Consider the following 12,401-nt stretch of genomic DNA (forward strand, 5'->3'; position numbering starts at 1 on the left):
TTACGAGATTTTTTCGGGGGTTGGGGTTGGTTACCACCCTTACATTTTAGGTAAATTGAGTGGCACCTCCTTATGAAGGTTGCCTTTTGACTTGGATATTTTATGCTTCTGATAAAAAAGTGAATCATACTAAAAACTTACCTACACAACGAATACAACCTGCTGATTTCCTTGAATGCTGATGACATAGAAAAGTTTAAAAAACTGTTTTAGGATTAATAAATCCCAATAATTGTTTTAAAGCACACACAAAAAAAGTAACACCTAATGAGGGTAACTCACATAGGAAATTTAGAGTAAATGTTCAAAATGTGCGCCATTTTGCTCCATGCAACAATAAAGATTTTGTTCGAATTTTGCTCTTACATTATTCAACATCTCAGGAGTTATAGCTCGGCATTAATCAATAATTCTACGACGTAATTCATCCAAATTGGCTGACTGTGTAGCATAAACTTTAGACTTTAAATATCCCCACAAAAAGTAGTCCAGTGGTGTTAAATCTGGTGATCGTGCTGGCCATTCAATTGGACCTTTTCTGCCAATCCATTGTCCTTCAAAATTATTATTCAAAAAATTTCGAACCTGCTGGGCATAATGAGGTGGTGCACCGTCTTGTTGAAAATGGATAAATTCATTTCGACATCTTGGATCCTGTTCAATTATTTCAACTATACGAGGTTGTATTGCCTCTTCAAGAAGTTGTAAATAAGAATCACCGGTTAAATTTCCATCCATGAAAAATGGACCTATAATATGATTGCCTAATATTCCGGCCCAGACATTCCACTTTTGGGGATGTTGGGTAAGTATTTCTGCGTCTTTGGTTTTCATCCGACCAATAACGGCAATTGTGACGGTTCACGCAACCATTTAAATAAAATGAGCTTTCGTCCGAAAAACAGATGTTATAAAGCAGCTCGGAATTTTGCATTAATCTCTCACTCATGCCCTCACAAAACTCCTGTCTTCGGTCAAAATCATCCTCATTGAGTTCATGAACAAGTTTAATTTTGTAACGATGGAATTTGTAGTTTTTAAGGATTCTCCATGCGCTCATATGGCTTATTCCTGCTGATAAACCTCTGGTACTTAACCTGGGATTGGCGATGACTTGACCAATCACTCCAATCGCATTATCGTCATTCACTACCCTTCTCTGAACATTTCTTTTCTTATTTAAAACCGAACCTGTCTCCCTGAATTTTGTGACCAAATCCAGAACGTGATTTCTGCTTAGGTGTTTACCAGGGTTTTGCTCGTTAAATAAAATTGATGTTCTATTAGCATTTTGGTCGCTGCCAAAAAATAAAGCAATAACTGAAACCCTTTCAGCAGTAGTGTAAGGCATTTTTAAACAATACACAACCCATTTAAACAAAACAATCGAACGATGTACTAATGAAAACTGGAAGAAAAGGAGTGGGTATTGATTTTAAAAAAGGGATTTTATTTAACAAAAAACTGATAAGAACTGCTCGAAAATTTTTTTTATTTAGGCATACAAGTTACCGAGTGGTCTGTCTAATGTATTATTAACATGGCAATTTTAACTTCAAATTATCTCGAAAACTAATCGTTACAAAAATTTTCTTTCAACAGAGTTGTAAAGGTATTCGAAATACCTTTGAAACAAGGTGCCACTCGACCTACTTTCCCTATCTAAATAAGGGTCGTCGGACGCACCCCTCCGAGGGGGTGCGTACTAAAAAAAATCTGATTAGTCTGAAAGGTGTCCCCCTTTAATTAGAAATCGACGTGTCCGAGCTTTTTTTAAAAATCTTATTTTTCATATTCAAAAACGGCTCTGTTAAGTTTTCGTTGTTACACACTGTATACCAATTAATGAGAAATCAGTGATAAAGGACTTAGGAATTATGTTTGATCGTGAATTGAACTTCAAATCTCATAATGAGTATATTATTATAGCAGCTAAATCACTCGAAGATGTTGGGCTTCATCAATAGATCATGTAAGGAATTCGGTTTGAACACTCTCAAGTTATATTGTTCATTAGTTAGATCACTATTGGAGTACGCTTCAATAATTTGGTGGCCATATTATGAGATACACATAAACCAAATTGAAGTTGTACAAAACACTTTCCTGAGGATCTGTGAGTTGAAAGACACGCCAGATGAAGTCATTGTATGGCGAAACACGTGTTGCGTTTTTGTAAAACAATTTAGTGAAAATCTCACAATAAAGTGTTTTTGGAATACGTTAGTTATGGATTTTCATCAAGTATCGGCCGATTCCATCATATATGTGTGCATACAAGTTAGGTCTAAGAAGAGGAGAATATGCATACAACATTAGAGATCAGATGAATCTATTATCTTTGAAGAATAGAAGAATTACTTTAAATGTATGTTTTTTAAACAAAATTTTTAACTGGCAACATCAACTATGAGGAGATTTTATCTTTAATTCATTTGAATGTCAACAAACAGACCAGAGTCAGTACCGAAACATTAAAAATATTGTTCCACTCCACAAACTATGGTTTTTTTTCACCCGTCATCGTCACTTGAATACTCAGAAATGGGAATATGTATCTACAGGTTGATATCTTAAGCAGCTCCACAAATACCATCAAAATTGAACTGAGTCGCATTATTTCCTGAAACATTTCCTTTGATTAATCTATACTTTTTCATCATTTTGGGTTTGATTGAAACTTACCTGAATAATTGTTTCCAGAGAGTTTTTTATAACAATACATTTTCTGAGCCGAGGCCGATTGACCTAGGTGTACCGCAGGGATTGGTTTTGGGCCCGCTTTTGTTCGTTATTTATATCAATGATTTTTACAACTATATGAAGCCATGTCACAGTGTACTATTTGCTGACGATACATCCTTGATATACTCTTCTATGAATTATTCAGCTCTTGTTGATAAGTCTATGGAAATACAAGAAAAAGCGGAGCACTGGCTCATGATGAATAAAGAAAAATCACAAAACATGATTATTTCTATGGCTCTGCCATTACCTGAATTCCAGTGTGTCAAATAATTGGGTTTTACCCTGGACAATAGGCTAAATTGATCAAGCTACATTTCAAGTTTGAAAAGTAAGCTATTGAGTGCCTTATTTTACTTAGACAGCTCAAACCAATAACAAATTTCACTACGTTGAAAATAGTATTTTGCTCGCTCATACAGTCTCGCATTTCTTATGGTATTCTACTTTGGGGAAATTCTAGTAATGCCCAATGCATTTTTATATTACAGAAAAAAAGCTCTGTGAATTCTTGCTGGAATCGGTTTTAGGGATTCTTGCCGTGAATTATTAATCACTCATGAAATTATGTTGGTGCCTTCTTTTTATGTTTACTCAAGCCTATTAGATATTCACAAAATGGCCCCCTTGTTTCCCAAGCAATCCAGTTTACACAATCATGATACACGTAAAAGCAATTTTATTAGACCTCAACGTTTCAGGCTGATGAAATCACAAAAAACTCCTATTATTTTAAATTGTATAATGCACTTCCTGCCAATATTAAAAATATGAATATGTTTTGTTTTAAAAAGTTATAAAAAATATTCAAAAAAATTGTTTTTATTCCACTTCAGAATATATAGAACATGTGCGTAGACATACTTTTGACGCAAGGAAGATGCTCTCCGAACCTCCACATTCAATTTGTTAATATGTTATAATGTTGATTCAAAAAAGAAGGCGAAATAAGAATGTGAATAAATAATTGTAATTCTAGTTTGTATTGTGCCAAAAGAAAGCTGAAAAGTTTTGGAATTTGGAGAGCTGTAAAGGCGAATTACTACCAAATGGACTCTCGACTAGTTTCATAAAAAAAACTTGTTTCGTAAACGAACTCGAATTCCACCAAACAACTAGGGTGAGTCGCGTGTTTTGTTGTGAAATGTTTTCTACGAACAATTTTAATAATGCCTTCTCTAGACGATGTTTTTATAATAGGCGATTTTTTCATATCTAATCGAATCTTTTGAGCAAAAGGAGCAGAAGCGGAAAAAAAACAAAACGAATACATTATGTCAATGATGAAATTATGATAGATAAGTTATATTGTCTGTACATGATAAAAAAAAGCGCATGGAAAAATCAAAATTCGTAGAAGATACAAAGTCGGTTGAAATTGGAAAAGGGTATCTAGTTTAGAGCATAAACAAATGATGTTTGATTAGTTACAGAGACATTCGAAATGAACAGATATTCGCCAATTTCATTCAATTTTTTTCTGACGTAAACACTTTTTGTCATTGCTAAATTATGATGTCGTTTACAGATTTTAATCCAACCTATTATCACCGAAAAACCATCATTAATTTTAACTTTATATATTTACAAAATAAAAAGGTTTAAGTTAGGCCTTTTTGGTTACAACATTTCATTGATGTATCACCATACATCAGCAATTTTTAAATAAGCTTTTTGAATGGGTAACTTTTTATTAATTTAACCGACTCTGTATCTCTTGCGGTTTCCTATTTTTCTATGCTGGCCCTCCTTTTCTAAGGACACATTGTATATCAGCATAGTTAATGGGCGTTTTGAATGTATCAAAATGTGAAACTCGCAATCAGCATACCTGCTGGTAGATTTTTACTGAATTTGGTTTCAACTTTCAGTGTTTTCAATGTCAATGTCATTAGGACACTAAGAGAAATGAATTTGAACTTGGTTTTGAAAAGCTTGGATTCTACTGGACATTTTGGCCATATAATCAGTGTGGAAGAAGGAATGATACTGCATAATTCACTCCTCATACTTCAAAACGAAAATCATTTCAAACAGGTATTCTTTTGGGGCAAGATATTAGGATCTGAAAATGATTATTACGTAGCTTACGGATACACTAGAGATATTATTTATGGAAAAGTTTATTATTACAGTAGAAACTGTATAGACTGGGGACTGCTTCCTCAACCAACCAAGAACGGTTCAATACTCACTCCTTTGTGCACAACGAAGTTTCAAGGTAAGTTCTATACCTAGTCAAAAATTCAATTAATATGACGGTTTCTCGTATTGTAGGAGATCCTTCCTTAGTGGTAGATGTATTGATAGAAAAAGATGAAACATTGGTTCCTGGAAAGAGGAAACAACCACAACTGAGAAAATTGAAAGAAGAAGATCGCTTAGCGTGTACTGTTCATCTAATAATCGAAGAAGTTGGGGTAGTACCAAGAGGCGCTCTATTCAAAAGACCAGACGGAGTAATTATAGAGAACCTCAGCTTCGAAGGGATTTCCCCTCTGGAGGCAAGAGAAATTACATCATTTCTTCATTTCCGACAACCAACTCGAAAGTATAACACAAATCTTTTGACTAGAGATGATTACAACTATGCTATGGACTTCTTGGATCCGTTAGATATAGATATTCCTGAAGGTTGTTGGATAATCCACGTAACTTCGTCGGAAGATATGGTTATTTTGAAGTCTATTTATTGGCCTGGTTTGATGTTTTTCCACTATTTGAAAACTAGTCAGCACGGGTTTGTTTATTTTGGTCACGGTAAAAAATGTTTGGACGCACCTTTTCTTCTCAATCCTTTTATGCAATTGTAATATCTAATATAATTAAAAATGTGTTTCATTATTCATTTCCATGACCATGCCCTCAAATCGCTCGTGCAGAATATCCAATGTGGCATGAGCTGCGTGACACGTATCGCTTTCCTGTCGTTGGTGTCCAGATCATCCAATTCAGGCCAAAAGAAGTTGGTAATCATCGACATATAGTGCTCGCTGTTAACCGATGACGCTGCCAGCCCAAAATCCACACCAAACAGTGACTTTTTCAAGATGCATTGGACGCTCTTGAATCTCATGTGGATTGGTATCATCCCAAATTTGTCAATTTTGTTTTTTCAGGTACCCATTCATTCAGAAATGAGACTCATCGCTGAATCTCCTTTGATGAAACTTAGTCAGTTGCCGACTGCTCCAGAGCCGGTTGCCAACTGCTCCAGAGTCTATTCAACGGAAACACGTCGTTGTCTATGGTCGTTTACTTTCAGTTCCTGGGTCAGCAACTGAAGGCGAAATCGACTGCCCCGGATTCTTCTGCACATTTCCATAGACAGCGGCGATGTTTCCGGCAGATCTTGAGTTTCATTAACGTACGGGTGTTGGTCAATCGTTTACTAAACCAGTGAACTCTAATTCATGCACCACATTATATATAAATCCTTTATTTAGTCAAAAACTAATAACACAGTTCACTTAGTAACAATTTTGAAAGATATGATAAAATCTAAAAATTTATTTGTTGTCCCTTGTACATCTCACCTCCAATAAAATGTTGCGAATACATAAAAAATAAAAATATTATAGACAGAAGTAAAATATATATAAAAAGTTTCTAAACTACAAGTTTACGCCATATAAAATTTTTTGAAAAGGTCAATAGAATCCATATCTTTTAATTCTGGGGTTTATTCATTGAAAGTTTTGACTCATTCAACAAAGACAGAATTTTGAGAAGTCTTTGTCCTTACTAGAGGTATGCGAAAGCAATTTCTTGATCTGGTTGGGTATTGGTAGGCCGATTATGGCGACCGTGAAATGGCCGAAGACATTTTAACGGTACGATTTTTTTAATAACATTTCAATTATTGGGGTTACTTCATCCCTTCTTATTGTTTAAATAAGTTGTGATAAATTTTTAAATATGCTGAGACCAAGAAATTTCATACTTTCACAATTTCAAATCAATTCAGGTAGACATTTTTGTAATGAGAATTAACAGGTCATTTTTTGTGGAGGAAATCAGTTTTTTATCGACCTTTCTGGTCTATATCTGAAGTTTAATTCAAATAGCTAATTACAAATGGATCTTACTTGGCTATATGTATAGTGGTGAAATTGAAACAGACTAATATCACAGATCAATTACCTTACAACTTTCTCCAACTTGCTTCTCACTGACAATTCCTTGTCAAAAACCTGGCCATTCAAATTGTGTCTATAAGTTTTTGTTGACTAAACAAGATTTTGTTGACTCTAGCGTACTTTCCAACTGATTTCTCCATATTATGGTACAAAAGCAAGCTCAAAGGACCAATGTTACTTATGGAGGCTTTTACAAACCTCAATCAAGGACGTTTTTCATTCAATAATTTTTCAATTTCAAATCGATGACAATCCTCTTTAAACATTTGCTATCTTCTATGGTCAATAAAAAATATTTGTTTGAAGGTGGTTGACAATGTTTTGTGGTGCATTTTTTTGGTTATTACATTATATGTTATTTCATTATAATTTCAGTTTTTTGCTTAATAAAATTGTTATTTTTCAGCAAATCTTTTTAATTTTTTACAGATTCTTTCAGGTATTTCAAATCAATATATATATATATATATATATATATATATATATATATATATATATATATATATATATATATATATGTATATATATATATATATATATATATATAATATTAGGCAATGGAAGTCCGAACTGATGAAATGCAATAAAAAATATGTTGCTAATGACTGAGTGAAAAAATACATGACAAACCAATCAAAGTAAGATACAAAGGAATTTAAATATGTTAAAATTAGACAATGAAAATACTTAATGAAACAGATTATTGAATTGATATGGGGATATTTAATGAAAATCCATACCGAAACACGTTGATACAGTTTGCTGTATAAGACGGTTTTAAAACAATTACAATACTATATTTCAGTATGAATTTTTTCATGAGACTTCAAATTACTATTTTGAGCAAATGACTTAGAACATATTTTACAGTGAAATGGTTTTTCACCAGAATGAATTCTTTCATGCCTTTTTAAACGAGTTTTCAGAACGAATGATTTAGAGCATATTTTACACTGAAATGGTTTTTTTTCAGTGTGAGTTTTTTTATGATTACACAAATAATCACTTCTAACAAATGATTTTGGGCAGTTTTCACACTGAAATGGTTTTTTCTCAGTATGAATTTTTTCATGCGAATCTAAATTACTCATTTGAGTGAATAATTTTAGGCAGATCCTACACTGAAATGGTTTTTTTCCAGTATGAATGTTTTTATGTATTTTCAAATGATTTTTTGAAATAAATGATTTTGAGCAGACTTCACACTGAAATGGTTTTTCACCAGTATGAATTTTTTCATGCGATTTCAAATTACTTTTTTGAATAAATGATTTTGAGCAGATTTTACACTGAAACGGTTTTTCGTAAGAATGTATTTTTTCATGAGAATTCAAATGTCCTTGTCGATTGAAAGATTTTGAGCAAATTTTACAATTGAACAGATTTTTGCATATATGAGTTTTCAAGTGAATCATAAGATCTGAACTACAAATACATGATTTTGAGCACATATCACAGATAATTTTTTCTATATGAGTTTGTTCACGTTTCATCAAGAAACTCTTTTCGCTTCTTTCATTAAAATTTTTTGAGTGAATTTTATTTTGCTTGGGGATTCTGGTATCCCCATTCGATTTTGAACAGGGTTCATAGCTGAATAGTTCATTATTCTTCTCCATTGTATATGACATTTCATGTTTAACAATATACTAAGAAAAACTCCACAGACTTCACACTGCGTTACTTCTTCCTTGCACTGTTTGAATTTCAGATTGTAATTAACATCATTGCCATCTTCTCTTTTAATTTGTTCTGACTCAAAGTCATATTCATTTTTTGAGAGAACCACTTCAAGCGGATCACAATTTTCTTCATAGTTGAGGGTTTCCCTTTCATCCCCAACAGATTCTACCTCTCGTTTAATTACCATTCCATATTCACTAGCATCCATTATCAAAAGAAATAAGAAAAATGTATACAAGGTTTTTTTCAAACCTCGGTTTAAAACCTCAGAGAAATACCATCGTATACGTTGATAGAAACAAGTAACAAGTGACAAGTATTGTTTCCAAATGTGAACATTGGTGTGCGCTTGGCGTCTCTGTGAATGGAATGCCGAAGTACATTGGATCTCTTTATTTTATGAAGAATCAACAGTGCCGTAGATCGAGTGTTTTCGTCAAAATATTTTACATAGGATGATGTCTAAGTGAATACACTATGGTGTTTATTTCCATGTATCTTGATATGAACCATGCAGAAACAAATACATGCCAGCAAAGACGAGGCACTCATCTGGCGGTACTCTGATGTTGAAGGGTTAAGTTTCTGTGACTATATTCTGTGGTTCACGGGTTCAATATAGATTTTAACAGTGAGCCAATGAGTTCAAATTATTTTATACTTCGAACATATAAATGATGCATTAGCAATCGGGAAATTATCACATCATCTCGACAGGTTGTCAGGCTAAAATTTTGACAAAACTAGCCCAATTTTAGCATGTTAACTATCACAAAAAATTCACCAAGATTGTCAAAATGTCATGGTTTTTGTTCCGCACCTTCTCTTGGGTGTAAGTTTTATGTTTTATGCCAGTCGCTAAAGTAAGATGATGATACCAAATACCAATCGAGGACAACTTTGGTCTATGCCTTTGAATTTAATTTTCCATTGGTCGCTTCAACACAGAACACGAATGTCTGAGTGGTGTTCTGACACAAAACACTCAGAATAGTAAACAATACTGTTCTGTGGTTCTGAGAAATGTTCTCTTCTCTTCTTTATTGGCCGATACTGAGAAATGTTTTCGATTTTTCGATTTCCCGCAACTTCAAGTCTGGAGTCGGAGAAGAAGGAAGCTGTTAAAATTTTGACGTATTTGTTTGACTATATCAATCACGCAATTGCTTCCGCTTTCTTTATACACCGATATATTTGAAATTTTCTGTAATAAATCAGCACATAATGTCAGAAGCAAGTATGAGCGATACTAATCCCGATATTGGAGAGGAGACTGATCCGGTAACCTTAACTTTGAACGATGTTTTGGAGTTTGAGAATGAATTGATTGAAAATACAGCTGCAGTTTTGGGAGCTGCAAATGATAAAACTTGTTCGTACGTCGAGGTAATTCTTTTTTTTTTCATATTGCTAGATGATATATTCTTGTTTATTTATAGGGGTACATTAAAAGACAAGCCTTGTATTCATGCCTTACCTGTCTTCCTGAGGCCAAAACGGACCCAGAAAAGGGGGTCGGAGTATGTTTGGCTTGTAGTTACCATTGTCACGATGGCCACGAGTTGGTCGAACTGTACACCAAGAGAAATTTCCGCTGTGACTGTGGAAATTCCAAATTCACAAACATGGATTGTTCTCTCTACAATGAGAAAACCGATACTAATGATCTGAATGTGTATAATCAAAATTTTTCTGGGCTTTATTGTGTTTGTCATCGCCCATTTCCAGATCCTGAGGATCCTGTTCCAGATGAGATGATTCAGTGCATCATATGTGAAGACTGGTATCATACTAGGCATCTGGGTACAGAAGTACCATCTAATAACTTTGCTGGTAAGTTATTCTTTGCTCATGGTTATTCTAAATTGCCTGTCATTATTTGCAATTTATTGCATCTAGATAAATATACATATTGTGAATCTAGTTATAAAACAATATTTTTTTTGACTCCTTTCCATTATTAACTGTTTTTTGACTGATATTTTTTCACTAATCTCTTATGTGCGTTATATTGTACACTTTATAGCATGAAAAGTTAATTTGAAAGAGAAGCGTGATTCTAAATTTTTCCAAACTTGTAATCAATATATTATAGTAAATATTTTGTATATAACAAAGGTTAGTTACAGATTAATAGTCACTGAAATTATTTTTCAGAAATGATCTGCGAAGCTTGTGTTACGAAACATGAGTTTTTACTTCACTATGATGCTTTTTGTTTGAATAAAGTTCTAAGGACTTCAGAACACGAGCAAGTTGAAGTATCTGAATCAATAAAAGATGGTAGTGATGCTGTAGAAACTGGTGAAAAGGAAGCTACTTATTGTAAAAAGCCAGCCTACAAATCACCAAGAATATCTGCAAAGTTTTGGGTCGATGTAAGTATACAATTGCCTGAAATTGATAATGAAATTTAGCGAATTCAAAATATTTGTTGTATATTATTTATATTATGATATATAATAGATTTGATTGAAATATTTCTAGTTTTCTATAATTCTGTTAATTTTTTTTAAATAGACCTTCAATATATTTTTGAATTGTACGCTTTCAAACAACTCTAACAAATGATTTTCTTCCCTTACATATACTTTTGTTTTGTGTAAACCAGTTCTTTATATTCTCATTTTGCTCTCATTTCTTGTTACTTAGTCTCTATACATTGGAAGTGGTATTGTTAGATTTGCAATAATATCAATACACTCTGTAGTATCTACAGAGCTTAAGAATTTTATGGAACTGTATATGAGTTGAAGATGGGAATGATCAGAGTAATACTTATCTATTTATCTTTTGATTTTCATGGAATTATTTTACAGCAGTTTGACTGCTTTCTCAATATATTTATACATATGGAATATTTATTTGTAGGTTAACTGGCGGAAGGCGCTTTGCACTTGCGATGATTGCCTCAAAATGTATGAAAACGAAGACGTTGCCTTTTTACTGGATTCTGAAGACCCTGTTCATTTGTACGAAGAAAAAGGGAAAGCAAAAGCACAGGAGGTAGTAGAAACACATGACAGAGAATTCATGAATTCTATGAACAGAGTTCAGTTGGTAGACTGTATCGCCGGTTACAATGATCTGAAAGAACGCCTGGCCGAGTATTTGAAAAAATTTGCGGAAAATAAAAAAATCGTGCGAGAAGAAGATATTCGCGAGTTTTTCGAAGGAATGAATGCTCGTAAGAAGCAGCGAGTTGAAGTACCTAATTTTTGTCGTTGAAACCACTTTCAAGAAATGGTCTTGTTATTAGATCATTTATTTAACATCGTCGCAGAAATACACACACTTTCAATCTAGTTATCTTATTGTATATTTGTACCTATGTGCAGAGTGTGATGTCAATAAATATATTTTTGCAACTTATGGATTTTATTATTAAAAAGTTGAATAATTGATGGATACATAAAATTAATGTACTGAGCTTTCTACGATGGTTTACGTTTGGAAAATAATACCTTTCCGTTCTGAAAACGTTATTTCTTTTGATGAACGCCAAAACGGCCAAAAGAGAAATGGTCAGATGTCATATTTGATAAAATTGAAAAGGGTATATTTCTAAGGAGGAATTAGCTTTTGGAAAAAAAGATTTTTGGCTTTCTGCTTCCCCATCTCCATACAAAAAATATGTATGAAAAAGAAGTAGAAACAAGTATGGGAAACTTCGGAAGTTTTCCAAATTTTTGTATGAAGATGGAGTAGAAAGCCAACATTTTTTTCCTTCCCAGGAAAATGGAATTGGCCAATTCCATCATATGCCCTTTGTTTGTGTACTGTTGTCAATGTTGGTGTATTGAAATGAACATAAATTTTGTTGTTGCGGCAAGA

The 12,401-nt window shown here is 33.4% G+C and overlaps 2 protein-coding genes across 2 annotated transcripts; both read left to right on the forward strand.

Annotated features, from left to right (window-relative positions):
• The first annotated feature begins 3,741 nt into the window (after nt 1-3,741).
• Nucleotides 3,742-5,589, forward strand: Rsph9 (Radial spoke head protein 9). Its single transcript, XM_074174417.1, has 3 exons — nt 3,742-3,865; nt 4,617-4,966; nt 5,023-5,589. The coding sequence occupies exons 2-3, from the start codon at nt 4,654-4,656 to the stop codon at nt 5,556-5,558; spliced, it is 849 nt and encodes a 282-aa protein (XP_074030518.1). The 5' UTR covers nt 3,742-3,865; nt 4,617-4,653; the 3' UTR covers nt 5,559-5,589.
• Nucleotides 5,590-9,634: 4,045 nt separating this feature from the next.
• On the forward strand, nt 9,635-11,939 carry LOC111515996 (putative E3 ubiquitin-protein ligase UBR7). The gene is made up of 4 exons (XM_074174419.1): nt 9,635-9,953; nt 10,007-10,400; nt 10,725-10,945; nt 11,439-11,939. The coding sequence occupies exons 1-4, from the start codon at nt 9,792-9,794 to the stop codon at nt 11,793-11,795; spliced, it is 1,134 nt and encodes a 377-aa protein (XP_074030520.1). The 5' UTR covers nt 9,635-9,791; the 3' UTR covers nt 11,796-11,939.
• The last annotated feature ends 462 nt before the right edge of the window (nt 11,940-12,401 follow it).

Source organism: Leptinotarsa decemlineata, unplaced genomic scaffold (assembly GCF_025532065.1).
Source record: "Leptinotarsa decemlineata unplaced genomic scaffold, Ldec_3_MD MMD2_tig00000576_RagTag_RagTag, whole genome shotgun sequence".
Classification (NCBI taxonomy): Eukaryota; Metazoa; Arthropoda; class Insecta; order Coleoptera; family Chrysomelidae; genus Leptinotarsa; species Leptinotarsa decemlineata.